An 18,557-nucleotide genomic window follows, 5' to 3' on the forward strand; every position below is an offset into this window, starting at 1 on the left:
AACAACATATTATTGTAAAACTAATACATTCATTGCTCCACTCAGAATTTAAATTTATAAAAATAATTATTATAAGAAAGTATTACACTTTTCCAATACTATTTAAACCAGCTAAAATATAATATAGTATAATAACACAGATTATATAAAATACAATATTTCATAATTTCATTTAATCTGTGGTAATAACAACTGACTAGTACCTTCATATTGTTGTACTAAAAAAAAGTTCTATACACTTAATACATATTATGTACCTACCTAATAAGTAATAATATATTTGATTTGAAGAGTTAATAATATTCTACATAAACTAGGTATTCATTAATTACATTAATTTTACATTATACATTAATTTACTATTTAGTAAATACAAAGTTAACTTACCTACACACAAATTTTGAACATTCATTAAATGCTGATTTATTATTCATAATCCAACTTGTATTTGTTTCATTGCTATACTCACTAATCCATTTAAAAATGTCTTGCCCAGTGAACAAATTTGAGCGATAAACATTATTTTCACATTCGATCAATTTAAACATTTTATTAATGGAGTAATACACCATAAAACACTATATAATTAATTAAAAGTAATAATCAATAGGTGGTATATACTATTAATTACACTGTCTATTTTTGTAATGATTATCATATTATCATATTATAGTCTGTAATAATTTGGCGGGAATTTAAAATCGACCAATGAGAATGCGTATTTGAACACAGGTGCCGAAACAGACCCCAGAATGCTTATATGCCACCCGACCATGGTCGGATTGATAATAGACACCCGACCATGGTCGGACTGATAATAGACACCCCCCGACCATGGTCGGACTGATAATAGACACCCGACCATGGTCGGACTGATAGTAGACACATGATAGCACTGATAGTATAGATTAAGATATTGCACATTTCAATAATTTTGAATAACATTGTGAATAATATTATAATAATTATTAATTACTGTTTTAACTACCAACGTCGAACCTCGTGACTTACCCACTTGAATCTGAATAACCTAAAAGTATGAGGTAATTATAATGTTATGTATGTAATTATATTATATCTATTGTAATTTATTAGGTTTATTATCATATTCTATTCTTTAAAATCTGCATAGCATTTGTTGCAAAACCAATGCTTCCCGTGTTGGTTATCCTTGACACAATCTATATGATACCAAACCAAGCAACAGTCGCACAAAATAGATGGCCGTTCTTCTATTTCATGGTTGCACGTTGGGCATATCCAGATGGTGTTCTTTTTTTTTGTTTTCATTAATGAAATTACTGCTTTCCATGCTTCTTTAGAACAGTACGGCTTGATACTCCCCACATCAATCTCGTTCTCAACAATTCCATTAAATACATCGTCTGGATATTGGACATCTTCTTGGATAAGGTATTTTTCTTTTCTCACTTTCTTTACAACTGCCTTGTTGGTAAGCCATTCCATTACCAAGTTTTCCTTGGTCAAATAGTTAAGTAAATTGAAACGTACTGGCTTAGCTGGTTTTCGCTTGATCGGTAAACCTATTGTGGTTTTTGTTGCACCTTTAGTTATGGTGTATATCCACAGCGTAAAAATATATGAAGCACTGATAACTTAAATAACTATATTTTACGGAAAAACTCATATTGTCAATGCCGTGAACTCTGGTAGAGGTCAGATTTAAAGTATGAAATTTAAAATTTTACAACATCAAAAATGTTTAACAACATTTCCATTTCATTGAAAAATTGCAGGTTACAATATTATATTTTTAATACACTTACTGATATAACATCAAATAGGTAGTTCTAATGGTAATTTGATTTTAACTTGAAACTCGTAAAGAAATGTCTAAATTTAATCTTTAATGAAATGAGAGTAAATAAAATAAATAAAAATAAACAACAAACAAATAAATTATTTCTTTGGCTTCTTTAAGGTTCTTTTTAACCATGTTCACGACAGAATCCCTAACATTTTATACTAATATTATTACAAACCATTAAACAATTTCACTTTAATTATAAGTCCAGGACTATGAAAAACATATTTCAAAATTATGATACAGTTAAATCAAAATTGTCGTTTTTCAGTTATGCAAAATATTAGTAAAGATATAACATGTATTCAAAAAATTGAAATAAACTTTCCAATTACCCCAGACTTAAATAGTAAAATTTAAAAATGGTTAATACTATTGATATAACTTGAATTTAGCCTTAATTATTATTTGATGACAACATCAATCATTGACAAAAGAATTTAGTACCTATTTATCATTATACAATGTAATACATCATTTAAAAAAAAAAAACCTAATAATATACATTTTTTAAAATTTTATACATATTGAGCATTTATACTATTGGGTACTATTAGTAGTAATTTAAATATAATTATTAATCACATACCTACCTACTTTTTTTTTTAAAAATTTTGTATTTGAAGTTGTAATGATCGATGTTGTACAAATTACAAAACATTAAAATTAGCACAATTTTTAGTTTTCAATACATATAAAGTATGTGATTGTTGATTTCACTGTGGCATACTCAAATTCCGTTTTGGAATCATAATATAATATGTGTAGTTATAATGTGCAGTTATAATGTGCAGTTAGACCAAATAGATTTTTTCCCACTGCTTTGCAATTAACTTGATTACCTAAAAAAGTTGTTTGTCAATACAATAGTTAAATGATGTACCAGTTAAAAAAAATGTATACTTACATAGGTAGTGTATTAACATTAACGATTCAAGGTCACGACCAAATACTTTAAATGATTTGATTAATTCCAAAAACTATTTGGCATTTTGGCACAATTCAATTATTTCTTATAATCTTTCAAGTTTATACTAATATGTCAATTTACCTACTTACTATACAAAATTAAGAAAAAAGAAAAAGAAAACACATTTAGTAGAATTCAATTTACATTACTATTACTATTACCTACCTAACATTTCAAATATCAAAGTTCTAACCTTTTATTTGTTTAACACATAGGTAGGTACCATCAAACATCTCAAGCATAACACAAATTTAAAATATTACATACCTATTATATTTTTCAATGCACAATATACCTATTATTATTTATTAATTAGCTCATTAAATACATAAATTAAAATAGATGATTAAAATTAAAAGTTACAGAAAAAACATTAGGTATCAAGTTTCATATTAGGTTAATGTAATTTACTTTATTTGTATCTATTTATTGTAAACATTAAATTTTCAGTGTGAAAACAATTATTAGAACACTTTAAATATTAATATCAAAAGACAGTAAGTTAATAAGACATTCATAGTTTACACTTCTATAGGACGTATCTATTAGGTACATATTATTATTATAATAAACACACGTCTTAACCAATGTACAATTATAAAAATTTAAGATATTTAGGTACCTAATCGTCATTTCTAAATTATTACCCAGAATATCTTGCACAAAATATTTGTGTTTTAAATTTTTTAAAAACATTTATGCAATACCTATATATTATCTGATATTTCATAAATTTTAATTTTATATATTATTCCAATAATAAAAATAGAAATAGGTAACGGCTCCAATGCTCCATACCAATATTCTGTACAATTTAGATATTTTCTAACAATACATTTTACTCAATTGTCTTTAGACTTTATAATATTGATTTTTTAAACTATATACCTACTTTATCATCTAATATAAAGTACATATTTATTCTTTTCTTTTGATGTACCTATATATTGTTGTAACTTGTATTTGTTTTTTTTTAAATTATATTTTCTATAAACTATATCAGATAGGTAGTTCTAAAATTCATAAAGAATAATCATGTATTTCTTTGCTTAAATTGATCAACCAAGGGAATATACCTAACTTAGAATTATCAGTTTTTTGTTTTTCCGCAGTTATATTTAATATTTTTTATATTGTATTAGATAATTTTCATACCTACCTAAATGCACTAAAATCATCAAGTGGTCTAGGAATCATTGAAAAGTAGTTGGGTATATAAAATGTATAGTTTTTTTATGTATTATTATTTATAAGTTTACTGTAAGATATTAAATGTTGACCATATAAGATAATTAGTAATACATTTTTTTCAATAATCGAGAAGCTACGTCTGTTATTAAGTAGGTAGGTATTTAACAAGTTTCAGCACATGCTAAAATGCGAACAGTAAATACTAAATGCATAAAATGTTAGTAAAAAGCTTTCTTTAGTTTACAAAATACTTGGGAAAAAAAAAAAACAAATGGTAATTGTAAATCAAAATCAATTTTTGAAAAATTTCATTTGATTTTTTTGGTGTAACTCATAAACAATATTAACCACTGACTGTAGACAATTGACATTTTTCACATAATATTCATATTAGAATTTTCTATAGTACCTAGGTATATGGTAAATATTTATAGTATAATATTTTGTGCTATTTATATTCATGAGAATTTGTTATGTTAAAAATTATTTTGCAATTAGAAATTCAAAAAAGTTTTTTTTTTCGTAGCTAACATTAAAAATTCTAATAGAAGATTCCCAATTAGTTTTTCTACCTTTATCAAAAAAAATAAAAGTTACACTTTTTATAGCCATTAGATATTTAAATATTTTCTATTGGTTTTTTAAAATTATGAAATAAGGTATTTATACAAGTATACTAGAATGATACAACGTCTCTGCTCGGATATCATTTTTTGTATGCAATGATGTATCATTCAATTAAAATGGCATGCTCGGCAGTAATCATTACAGAATCTACAGCATAATCTGTACCCACCTTAGTCTTGTCCACCTTTTTTTATTTCTACTAGATATTGTACATTCATTATTATTATATATTTATGTAAAATTTTTAATTACAATCAAAGTTAAATATTCATTTGACTATTTATGTATTCACTTCTGCAGTGTTTAAGACAACACATACATATTTTGTTTTTGTCTGAAAAGAAGTAGAATAACCAACACTTCAATTTCCCACTTTAGAAGTGGTTTCTGGTAGAAAATATTTGATCTAGTAGGTACATTTGAAAGGCCAAATGTAGGACAATACCTAGGGATTTTAAAAATTGGTCAGTAGCTTTTAGATATAGTAAAATGTAAATAGTTTAGTCATATTTGCATTGTAGTAGGTATCATAAATAAGTTTGGTAAGTATAGGGTCACAGACAAAACTATTAAAATTTAAATTTCATGTCAGTTAATATTTTCCATTACTGCATATTATACAGTTCATCATTACATTTATAATTTGTTAGTTATGTAACAAATATTAGCTTTGAATGTCTAATTTTTTAGGTACTTACTTAACCCATATTCTTGATAAAAATATTTTAAATTTCTAATTATATTATGATGTATTAATTATTATTATTATATATTTATATAATATAATATTAATTATTATTCGCAAGCAATATTTAAATATATTTTAATTTAATGGATTATTGTGAAAAATGTAAATATCAAACTAAAAGTATAGATGTTCCTGAATTTATTAAAAAAAAAAATAAAATAAAATTTAGGAAATTATCAGTTTGTAGAAAATGTAATACAAATAAAAACAATATATTAAAGCCACCAGAATTTATAGAAGTTAATGATTTATTTAAACCTGCTAGAAAAAAATTTTGAAACAAGACATTTCATACAAAGAGGTATAAATGATACCTGGCAAGCTGATTTGTACTGTTTGTATAGAAACAGTTCTCATTTATTAATTTTGGCACAGATGATTTTATTACTATAATTCCAGTATAAAGAAGGAATTGCCTAAACTCGGTTTCCTTCCATCTAGCTAATTCATCAAATCCTCTTGGTTTACGACTGAAGTCACACGGAATACATTTTTTTATGGATAAAAGATTGGTAGATATACGTTTAATAACATTAATACCTATTAATTTTTGACAATTTACATTTAATCTACCTAGTAAATATCTTTACTTCCCTTCCATAATGTAAGAATTTTTTTTACAACACCTAAGCATACTAAATGCAAATAGTCAAGAACAAAACTACCTATCTACAATATTAACATCGGGAATGTTAATTATTTCAGTAATGTTTTCAGACATATGATAATGTTCTTGTATATGATTGATGAAATCTTCATGAGTTCTTTTTGAACAATCTAGCTTAGGAAAACATTTCGCCGCGGAAGTATTGCGAAAGCAGTTCCCGCGGCGTCGTCGGTTAAACCTGGAAAAAAAAAAAGCTTAGGAAAACATACTCTTCTTAATTAATAATCACCTTGTACAGTACATCTAGTACAGGAGTAAAATCCAGCGTGTCCCTTAATCTTCAATAAATAAGATTTGGCTGGTGAGTCACAACAGAAGGCATCAATTCTAATAAATATTGTTTTTATTATTTTTTTTTTTATCTTTGTTTAGTATTTCAACATCAACACCGTTCAAAGACTTTAGACTGACATTTAATTTCATCAACAAAATCCTTTATGAAAATATTACTATTAATAGGTTTCTCGTAGCCCCAATAAATCCAAATTGGAAAAACTATTTGAATCTTTTTGTCCCAATATAGGCCAAAAACAACTACCTGAACTTTTGGCTAAAGGCAATCCATCTACACCTATATCCAATTTTATTGTTTCACCAGAAAAATCTTTATTAATATACTTTTTAATACCATTACTAATGCCAAAATGATGATATACTCCTGGAGGTACTGTTTTTACTTGGACAGGTAGATTATAAGAAATATTAGAATGGGTCTGTTAAAGTGTTCTAGCATCAACAGGAAAATTACTAAAACATGTATGCTCTTTTAAAATTTTTAATAATTCTGAAAATGTATTATTTGGTACATTATGATCAATTGCCCACTCATCTAATTTACTGGTTTCTGATTTTTGTTGATCATAAATATTACCATGGTAATATGCATATTCTTCTTCACTGCCATTTTCATCACTATCACTTTTACTTTTAAAATTTTAAAAATTATTTATTGGTTCCAAGAAGTTATCTTTTTTATTCAGATTTTGGTTGTTATTTGAATTGTTTAGAATAAAAGAGATATTTTTATCAATTTTTTTTAAATTCAGGTCAACTAGGACTATATTGTTTGAGCATTCATATGATTGATTGCTGTGAATTATTTCATTATTATAGTCACCCTCGGCTAAATGTTTAAGCAAATTCAGTTCCTCGATTACTCTTCTATGTTTTGTAGATTTACTCATACAGTTATTACGATGCATTATAATTACTAATTATATTCCACAAGAGGTAATTAAAATATAGTTCCTTACTGTATACATATCAAAAATATATCGATGTATAAGTTATAATTTAACTATCATAATTTACAATACTTACAATTCGTCGGTAGTTTTATTATATTCCAATAATTTAATGCAAACAACACACGTTGCATATTATATAATATATAATAGGTATATTATATTACAAATCAGACACAATAACACTGATTTTTAATAAAATAATAGCGGAATGACAAGCTCTTCACGCGTGGCCAAACGTTTCACCACGATAGAAAAAATATGTTTGCACTTATAGGTATAATATAGTGGCGCTGCAGATATATAGGTAGGTACCATAATAAATATTATAAGAGCAAATAATATATAATATAATATTATTATACGCGGGGTTTTATAGCTGCAGGCTCGCATATAATATATAATATGTATTATTATTATATAATAGCTGTAATCCCAGGCAAAGTTTTTTTTAGATATTGACTGCAATTTAATTTTAATATCGATATGATATTATTTTGATATAAATTATAAAGTTATAATATATATAATACTAATGATTATTATATTTTGTATACAAAAAAATAGTTATAATACTAATGTTCCTTTAACAATATCTTTGATATAATAATTTGTTGTTTGTCAGGACGTATCTTTTTATTTAATACATCCATTTTATTGTATGTATCAATTTCTTTAACCAAAGGTTCAATTTTATGTAATCATTCCATTCTGTATTATAGAAAATATTAAATTTTTCACATTAAATTTTTTAATAGAATAATTTCTCTTAAAAATATCATTTAAAATTTAGGTTTTAACTTTTAGTAACTCTTCGTTATAAAAACTCCCTATAATCTCTTCATTGTTTAAATCTATAATTTTATAGTTAATATGATTTGTGTTTAAAATTTCATTAACTATAAATATTTCTTTTGTCCAATTATTAATATATATTATTACCAAATGTTTTTTTTCTTACTATATCACCTACACTAAATTTAACTAAAGGTTCAATTTTATTTAATCCTTCCATTCTTTATTATAGAAAATATTAATATTTTACATTCAATTTTTTCAATTTTTTCAATTTTTGTTTTGCAATTTTATTATAATTTTTTTTTTTTTTTAGATTTGTCATCATCAGTTTTAGATATGGACCCCTTTGGACCTTCAGTAAGTATATTTTATTTATTTGTTAATTGTCATTTCATGTGACTTTTCATGGTTTTTTTTTATTCAGACTAGTAGTGCAGGCCAAGATCTTGGCGGTTTGGTTGATGAACCTGTGAACGTAAGTTCATCACGTATATCTAATAACTTTTTTACTCGCAAGTTCATGTTCTATGTTTGTGTTGATATTTGTTTATGAATTTTGATTTATACAATTTTACGTTTTTTAGGAATCTCTACCTGCCGGTACCTCAGCCGCCACCTTCGCAGATAACCAAAATACGTATTGCAATCGTACGCAACCTGGGGTAAGTGTCATTTTGATATACATTTGTTTGTCCATTACCTATTTCCACATCACCCTAGTAAGGTTAAGCATATTTATTTCTAGCATGTTTTTAAAATATTTTTGGTTTGTTTTGGTATTTTGATGGTTTTAGGAGATGTTTTTTGGGGATTGTTTAGATATTTTTAGGTGATGTTTTCAAGGTCATCATTTTAGATTAGGGGATGTTTTAAGGGATGATTTTCCAGGTTGTTGTGTTTGTTTGGGTATTTTTTCAGGGTCATTATTAATTTAGATTCTGAGCGGAGCGACGAATGTATTGATATTTTACAATGATGTGTTTTTTTTTTATTTTTGTGTTTGTCATCACCTTTTAGGACAGTAAAAATGTTTGGATCTTCTTCAACAGTAATTTTTCTGATAGGAAAGTGAATCTAAATGTTACTTTGGGAGTCAAAAATTAAAAATTTCCCGGTATTTTTCAAAAGCGACGTGAAAAACAAAAGAAATATTAAGAAAAACGGGAATTTTTACGCAAAATCGATTTTGGTTTTTGGTGTAACTCTAAAACAAATGACCGTAGATGCATGAAATTTTCACTGGTTGTTTATGTTTGCATTTTCTATACACGATAAAATTTTGAAAATAATATGACTCTTTTTGAACTGTTTACGGACATTGTCAGTTTTCAATTTTTTTATTTTCTTTTCTATAAATATCAATTCAATTTTATTTGTTGGTTAAAAAAGCTTGAAAATTTAATAGAAGGCTCCTAGGTTATTGTTTCAAAGGCAGATTATTAAATTAAAAATCCTTAGTCATAATTTTTTTTTATAATCGTTTAAAGTTTAAATCTTGACAAAATACGGAAAAATCACGAAAATTAGCAAATTACTTTTAGTTGAGATTTCGTAAACATTTTTTTTTTTAATCTAAAACGTGAAAATGTAATACAAGATTCCTAATAAGTTTTTCTACCTATAACAAAAAAAAAGTCTACAAGAAAGTAAAATTAAATTTTTATGAGCGTTTGAAATTAACATTTTTACAATAATTGATATTCACTCGATGTCTCATGTATTGTTTTTCTTATTTTATTGTAATTAAAAAGCGAATGACTCCTGATACTTGACAATTTTACTGATTGTGTATATTAGCATTTTCTATACACGATAAAATTTTTAAAATAATTTGACTATTTTTGAGCTGTTTACGGTCAGTTTTAAATTTTTTTAGTTTTTTTTGTCTATAAATATCAATTAAATTTTATTTGTTGGGTAAAAAAGCGTGGGAATTTAATTTAAGGCTCCTAATATAATGTTACAATGGCAGTTGAAAAATATTAAAAATACATAGGCACACATTTTTTTTATAATCATTTAAAGTTCAAATTTTGACAAAATGTATCAAATTAAAAATGCAATAATTATTTTGTGGTTAAAATTTATAAATTTCTCAACTTTTATAGTTAAGGATTGAAAATTTAAATTAAGGTTTCACGTAAATAGGTTATATATAATTTACTTTGAATTTATTTGAGATGAGCTAAATGATTTGTCTTGACTATCACATGTGATGTATGGGAACCTACAACATGTTGGGTTTCTTAGCCATATAATGGGAACATGAATTATGTCATTGGTTTTTGTAAACAACATGACATTCTAACTTCTAAAATTCTAATACTTAAATGGTGATATTAATATATTTGTTATATATTTTCTATATTTTTATAACTTACATTAATATAATTATAATGTAATATATTATATTGTATCAAATTACACAGAATGACTTTAATATTAATTTAAAATTCAAAATTAAACTAAACAATATCAAATTGAATTTAAAATATTACCAGGTTACTTAAAATCAATAGTTTATAATATAAGTATTTACAAATTACAATATACATTTTATACATTTATTCTATGTAATATTATGTGTGTACTTATACTGTGTACCTATACAGTATTTCTGAATACCTATATTTTTTGATTAAGTTATATCTATAAAATATTATGTACCTAATATTATATCATAATAATTATTAAAGTTATATATATAATTACTTATATATTATAATATGTTCATATATAAATGTGCGACATGATCCAAGTATAAATCCATATATATGTAATATTAAAATAGATGTTTAAAATGACTATTAATGAAGAATTAAATAGGTACTTTAAATAAAAATAGGAAGGTGTACTAGTAAAAATAATAAAAATGGATGTGCTTGTTTTTAAATGTATGTATAATTATTGCAAGTGCAACAATGGCTAAATCACAAATCCTATACTATTGGTGATCGGTAAACGCATCATTTTTTATTTTATATCAGTTATTTTCCATGACTGAAGATGAACAACTTTTGTTGCTTTTAGTATATTCAATAAACTAGAAAGGCATGGTTTATCAAAAAAATCTGAAAGCTTATCATACTTGCGTCCAATTATTATATCATTACCATCTAATTTTGATGTAGCAATGTTTTCTATGACAACTATATCATTATTTTTCATTTTTACACAATTATCACAATTATTTAGTTTTAAAATAAACTGTTTTGTCTTCCAGCCAGTGAACTGCGGTTTATTAGCAGCATCTAGAGTAAGTGGCCTATTTTTGAATTTACACTGACTATTGAAAGGTCCTAATACATTAGGATTATGTGCAGGCTGTTCACTTTGTAACATGTTTTCATCGGTATATCGCCTTGCCAGTTGTTGTAGCGGTTTAACTCCGTTTTTTATTTATTTTTTTATTGTTTGCATATAACTTTCAAAAGGAAAAGCAGAAAAGTTATTAATAGACCCAAATTTTTTTGCGTCATCGGCCAAATTTCTTATTCCAAAACGGTAGTATTCACCACTGTTAATGGATTGTAATGATATAGTTTTTGGTGTGTTTTAATAATGTACGAGCATCTTTAGGTAGATTAGTAAATAGATGGCATTTCGATGAACTAGTTAGTAAATCATTCAAAGCAGACTGTGTTATACTGTGGCGAATAGCCCAACACGCAATTATTTTTTCTGGATCTTCACTAGTAGTTACTACCTACAAGGTACATCATTATCACTACTTGAGTCAGAACTACTAAAATTTTCGAAGCTGTTATAAGGTGTATTTGAACTAACATCTTCATTGTGTACAAATGTATTTAAAGTGGGCGTGTGGGATGTTGAAGAATGAGATAATAATGTATTACAATCATCGTTTTATTCACTTCTCGATGAAAATAGACTAGCAACAGATATGGCAGCTCTTTTCCGTTGGCGGTAGCGAGTTGACTTTGACCTGCATGAATATATTGGTTCCCAATAAAATAATGAATATATTTAAATACAATATGGCGAGAGTATTATAATAATATATAGGTACCTATTCTGTATTATTTTTATTATCTATTTATAAAAATGCATGTATAAAAGAAAATATGATGAAATATAATATATGTATAAATATGGATGATTTTAGTTAATACTATAATTCATTGTTACTCATAATATGGCAATGTCACGGTTGGTTACAGATGGGAATTAAAAATTCAAGAAATTATGATAAGTAGGTGTATAGATATTTAATGTTATAATTTATTGTGTAACATATTATGATGATATACATACGTTTACAGGATAAGATTAATTATTTTTAATAGTAAAATTATAAACCATATTATTTGAAATACATATAAATATATTAAATATATTGTCCATGACTTAAACTATATTATGTTCACCTTCTTAATTCAACAAGCTTTTTTATATCAAAACAGATAATGAAATATATTTTATAATCATATAAAATAATCAACAACATAATTTGCTTATTATTTACCTATTGGTATAAGAGATAGTAGTACATTATACATGTTATACCGACATCACTACTTATAATATTTTTAGCATGATAAAAAAATCAATTTAGTATAGTTATATTTTAATAATGATATACACAGTACCTATATGATATTTATATTATACACTTGTTAAATTCAATGATAAATCAATATTTTATTATTAATTATTATAACTATTATAACAATTATTATATACTTCCGCCATGATTATGATGATTATTGATGCTCGGATTGATGAACTACACGTAACACGTCTTATTGCAAGCGAACAAATTTCAAATAATTGTCAAATGGATAGAAATTGATAGAGTAGGTAGGGTAATAATAATTATGATAACTGCATAGACGTATAAAATATGTCTATGATAATAACTGATAAAAATATTTAATGCCGTGCATATATATTGGGAATTTTTTTAGCAAAGACTATTAATAAGCTGATTCGATGTAATATTTTATCAGGAGTGCAGTGTCGGTTAAACGGGCAGCGAATGGTTGGCATAATGTTCTATAACACGGTGTTTTGAACACTGTCTCTGAACTTCACAACAGTGTTAAAACATTTTTCCTGAACCGTTAAATTTCTGTCGGTGCATTTACATTTTCTCTGCACCGTTCAATGTCAGAAACACCTACTCTGCACCACAATAAAAATAATATAATGAATATATTTTGTTAAAAATTACCATCAACACTTTTATTGAACCACCATGGTTTTATCAACGTAGATCTCACACTGTGTATGAACAGTTAAAAAACTACAGTGTTCGTAAACCGACATTGAATGTTAAAGTTGCTACTCGGGTAATATCATAGGCTGACTGACCGTTTTCGCTCATAATCGTTTTTCTTATACAATATGATACTATATCATTGAATTCAAATTTAACACCATCCATTACAGTGACCCACTTTGTAACCTACTGTACAGCAGAGCGACACCCACTTACCCATCTTTTTAAATTTATTGCGGAGGATAGTGTTTTGTATAATGTTTTTAAATTTTAATTTAAAGTTTACCGCACTCACGGTTAATGACATTCCGAAGATGAATCCGGTTGAGGTTGACGTCGATAGCGTCGTGTACGGTTTTTCGTCGCTATCAGCGTACAAACCAGCTAACATGCCATTCGACGTCAATGTCACCGGACCCTGTTTCCCTTGCAAGAACACCAAGATGCTACAGGGGATATTCGGCGTGTCTCGGAAGAGTAAGTGTGGACGTTTAATCGAGGTAATGTTAGGTTTATTAATTTGTTTTAATTTTATAGCCTACTCTCATGTCGAGTTCATGACAACTTGACTAATGTTAGTTTTTCGTATTAATGTTATATTGAGGTTAGGTTACGTTTATTAATTTCTTTTAATTTTATAGCCTACTCTCACATAGAGTTCACCCTAGGGGGCGAGCCGCCAATTAGGGTGTTGATTAGTGTCCCGAAGGGAATCCGTTCCACCGACTACATGTCTTCGGACTCCTCGGAGGACGAGGACGAAGCGGAGCAGGTCAAGGTTTACGATTACAGGAAATATTTCCTAGACACAGTTCTGGGCCCAGCTATCCTCAAGTTGGGCTCAGGCTGTCGTAGTAGGAGGAAGGGGGCCGGCAATCCGTTTTGCAGTAAGTGGCACCTCCACCCCGCCGACTGGTCGAAGTTGGCATTCGAGGTGGAGCGGTTGACCACCGAAGCCGGCACGTTTGGCAGTTTTTTGTAAGTGTCATCTCGTGTATTTCTTTTGTATTTTCCTTAGTGTAATTGTACATTACGTTATTGAATATATATATTATACATATGATCGTAAGCAATGCATCTAAAATATTTGAACACCGACTTACAGGAGTTATTTGTAAGTGTTGTCTTGTGTTTTCTTAGTGTAATTGTACATTAATTTATTTAATTGTAGGTTTTACGTTGCGCTGCATGGTTTGCAGATGTCCGATGATGCAGCCCTGGGCCTCATCAACCGGTACATTGACCCTCACCACGCCTCCATTGTAATTGTTCAATGCCATTTTGCCGTTGAATTTACAATGAAGTCGTCGGTGAGGGCCGTGCTTGTGGACCGGCATGTAGCCCAGGCGTTGCTGGGTGGAGTGAAATTTTACCCTGGTCTCGGTGTATAATGAAATCAAAAAAAAAAATGACAGTATTACAGGATGCTATGAATAGGTATACTAATAAAGAAATACAAGACTTAGAATATTTGCAAATTGTATCACATCATTATAGTTTTACATAATAGTTTTTCATACAACACAATATTTATAACGATTATTTATTATTTTTTATTATATTTTATTATTATGTGGACAATTATTAATTATTATTATGAAAAATATGATTTTGGATTATTTATTATGATTTTTTATACTATGATTTAAATATTGATATNTTTATTATATTTTATTATTATGTGGACAATTATTAATTATTATTATGAAAAATATGATTTTGGATTATTTATTATGATTTTTTATACTATGATTTAAATATTGATATGATATGATATGATATTATATTATAATTTTATTCTACTATTTGATTTTCTTCACTGGCGGAGTTTACATAAACTCAATTTTACCTGATGTTTTTCAGTGGCGGAGTTTACATGAACCCAATTTTACCTGTTTTTTTTTTCTGGCGGAGTTTACAGTAAAAAAAGGTACTTGTGGCGGAGTTTACGTGCGCCCGCCGTGCACATTCTGCGCCGCGGTCTCAATGACACATCTGTGTTCACGTGGCTGTTGTTGGGCGGTGATAGTTGTCTGGAAAGCCGAATGGCTTCCCTTCAGCCTATCGGCAACTGTGCCCCCCAATTTATCGCCGCATTCAGGTTGTTTCTGCGGGACGCGGTGCGGGGCTCGGGCGTCCGGTTCGAGTGTGTGGTCAGTGGTGACACATCGTCTGAGGTGTTGTCGCTGATGGCCACATACGGAACTCGGATGTCCGAGTTTTGTCTCGCGAACGGGTTGCTCGTGTGTTCAACAAAGGATTGGCCTTACTACGTCAATTCCTTGATGTTGAACACATTGAGTCGGCTTGTGGACGTTGTCGAGAAGTTGCAGACGGCCAACTTCCACAGCCATGTAAGTTTATTGCGTGTTTATCTTTACTGGGGTAGGTGAGGTTAATGTTTTAATTATGTTTTTGCTGTTTTAGTTGCTAGCGACCGTCTATGATGCCGAAATAATGCTGAGGTTCTGGGCATTTGGAGAGGCGAGGTTCCTGGACCATAAAAGGGTTTCGGCCATATTCCCGTGTCGACAGTTGGCCCCCGGGAGCAAGAAAAAGAGTCGGCGGGACGAAAATGGATTCGTACTGTATGACCCCTCACTGGCCGGAAATTTCAACCGGGTAATGCCGAGTGAAATTTTCGGCCACGTACCAGTTGGTCCGTTCGTGAGGGTCATACTGGCCGAAGTATTTTCGTCCCTCACCGTCGACCTGTTAGGCTAACCGCCGAGCGAAACTGCTTCTTGAAAGATGTATACTTCAATGAGGTACTCGCTACCTGTTTGATTGATTCCGGGTCGTCGAACGTACTAGTGCGTGCCAGTCTCGCGGAACGATCGAAAATCGTGATCAACTGCATTTCCCGACCGTTATTCACCGTGGGCGACGCGTACCAGCCGAGCGTAACGACTCTAGGCGAAACTACTGCAGACATAACCATAAACAGAGCGTACGCTGCCGAACACCCCGTTCTGGTGGTCAGCGACGACTCCATACCTGTGGATGTCTTAGTAGGTCGGACTTGGTTAAATCTGCCGCATATCAGTTACTACAAACAACACGATCAGTTTATAATAGAATCATTGAACGTCATCAGTCCCGATTCCACGTCAGAGCATGTGGGCGCGGAGCTGACGGACGTATGTGTGGCACTAATCAGTGCTGAAAAACCGTTCTCGTCACCGCTAACAAAATCTGACGTTCACATCGATGAGCAGGTACCCGACACCGTATGTCATCGCCTGGTCCTGCTGATTAACGAGTACCGTGATGTTTTTGCCAAGACACTGTTGGAGCTCGGCTGTACCGACGTGCACAAAATGAATATAGTGGAGGTAATTGGCAGTGGCCCTGTACGTCAAAAACCATATCGAACTTCACCGTCCGACCGCCGCATGATTTCTCGAATTTTAGACGAGTGGAAAACGGCTGGTATCATCTCTGATTCCACCTCACCATATGCCAGTCCAGTCCTGCTGGTGAACAAGGGCACTGGTGATAAACGGCTGTGTGTTGATTACCGCCGATTAAATCAACAAAAGATCGATCAGCCATATCCGATGCCGGAGATTGACGGCCTGTTGTCACAGCTCGTCGAGGGTCGATTTTTCTCCACCATGGATTTGTCCAACGGGTTCCTACAGATCCCGCTCAGTGAAGAGGCAAAGGAGAAAACGGCGTACGTGACGGAAGAGACCACGGCAAAATTTGAAAGGATGCCGTTTGGTTTAAAGGGTGCGCCTGGTGTTTTTCAAAAGACCATGAATGTAGTTTTTAAGGATCTGAAGAATGCTGAACTGATACACATATATCTGGACGACTTGATTATTCCGTCTCGTGACTGGGAAGACATGCTCTCCGTAGTACGACGTGTTTTCCAATCACTACGCACCGCAAGCCTGACGCTCAAACCAGGCAAGTGCACGTTTGGCGCCAGCAAGTTGGATTTCCTTGGATTCACCGTGTCTAAGGGAGTGATACAACCGGGACCGAAAGTCCATGCAATCAAGTCTTTCCCGCGTCCGCGCGATGTACACGAGGTGCGACGTTTCCTGGGACTAGCCGGATACTTCCGGCGTTTTATAATTAGTTACGCAAGTTTAGCAGCACCGTTAACACAGCTCACTAGTAAGGACACGCCTTATGAGTGGACCGAAGAACGCGAGACGTCCTTTGTAGCACTCCGAGACCATCTGTGTAGTGCCCCGGTTGTGCGAATGTTCGATCAGAATGCGGAGGTGACGCAAGTCCACACTGACGCGAGCGCTGTAGCACTATCGGGAATACTGTTGCAGGGACCGACGAGCACTGAGTTACACATGGTATATGCCGTCAGCAAAAAGACCACGGAAGCTGAGTCTAAGTATCATAGTAGCCGTTTGGAATTGTACGCCGTCATCTGGTCTCTGAATAGACTCCGCCCGTACCTGCTTGGGATCCGCTTTACGGTGGTCACCGATTGCCAGTCGTTGGTCTACCTCAATATGCACAAGACAGTTAAGCCTCAGATTGCGCGCTGGTTTGAAGTCCTGCAAGAATTCGACTTCGACGTCAAGTTCCGACCGGGCAGCCGAATGTCACACGTTGATGCGCTGAGTCGCGCCGCGCCGACACCGCCCGTCGAAGGAGTTTTGTCCGTCAACGAGGAGCTTACAGAACGTCTTGACGTATTCGAATTTTGCCGGCAACGAAGTATAAAACACACGCTAAATTCAACGAGCCATCCGCAAGCCAATGGCCAAGTGGAGAGGGCCAACCGAACCATTGTGCCACTGCTCAGCATTTTGTCCACCGATCAGGAACGTTGGGACGACAAAGTCGGAGAACTGGAAAGACACTTGAACACTGCCGTTAACAAAACCAGTAATAAGACGCCCTTTGAAGCCCTGCATGGCTACCGACCCCGGTACACTGGTGACGTACTGTCCAGTTTTAGCCGTACACGAAACAACTGGACAGACCCGAGCGAGATACAAAAACAAGTGTTTGACGCAGTAGCCAATGGGCAAACCCGTATGAAGGAGCATTACGATAAACGACACCACGAAGGTGTGAAGTACGATGTTGGGGAAGTCGTGGTGATGACATGCCAACCACGAGCCGACCAACCAACGAAGCTGCAGGCTAAGTACCGCGGGCGACCGCTCCAGGTGTTGAAGGTATTACCTGGTGACACGTATCGGGTAGCGGAGGTGGCTACCGATGGCCGTGAGGTTTACGCCACTACCGCGCATACGTCTCAACT

General features: G+C 31.3%; 1 protein-coding gene across 1 annotated transcript; it reads left to right on the forward strand.

Moving 5' to 3' along the window:
• Positions 1–822: 822 nt before the first annotated feature.
• On the forward strand, positions 823–16,745 carry LOC111027297. The gene is made up of 9 exons (XM_022305622.1): positions 823–1,043; positions 8,384–8,427; positions 8,495–8,545; positions 8,655–8,732; positions 13,594–13,789; positions 13,954–14,290; positions 14,484–14,697; positions 15,199–15,666; positions 15,740–16,745. The coding sequence occupies exons 2-9, from the start codon at positions 8,407–8,409 to the stop codon at positions 16,034–16,036; spliced, it is 1,662 nt and encodes a 553-aa protein (XP_022161314.1). The 5' UTR covers positions 823–1,043; positions 8,384–8,406; the 3' UTR covers positions 16,037–16,745.
• Positions 16,746–18,557: the final 1,812 nt, after the last annotated feature.

The sequence above is a fragment of the Myzus persicae genome, unplaced genomic scaffold (assembly GCF_001856785.1).
Source record: "Myzus persicae strain clone G006 unplaced genomic scaffold, MPER_G0061.0, whole genome shotgun sequence".
In the NCBI taxonomy this organism is placed as follows: Eukaryota; Metazoa; Arthropoda; class Insecta; order Hemiptera; family Aphididae; genus Myzus; species Myzus persicae.

What these genes read in the sequence shown, in the direction of transcription:
- LOC111027297 (XM_022305622.1), top strand. Translation starts at nt 8,407, where the DNA reads ATGGACCCCTTTGGACCTTCA. An exon ending in ATTCGGCGTGTCTCGGAAGA is followed by an intron (nt 13,790 to 13,953) that starts GTAAGTGTGGAC and finishes TTAATTTTATAG; the next exon opens with CCTACTCTCACATAGAGTTC. An exon ending in GGCACGTTTGGCAGTTTTTT is followed by an intron (nt 14,291 to 14,483) that starts GTAAGTGTCATC and finishes ATTTAATTGTAG; the next exon opens with GTTTTACGTTGCGCTGCATG.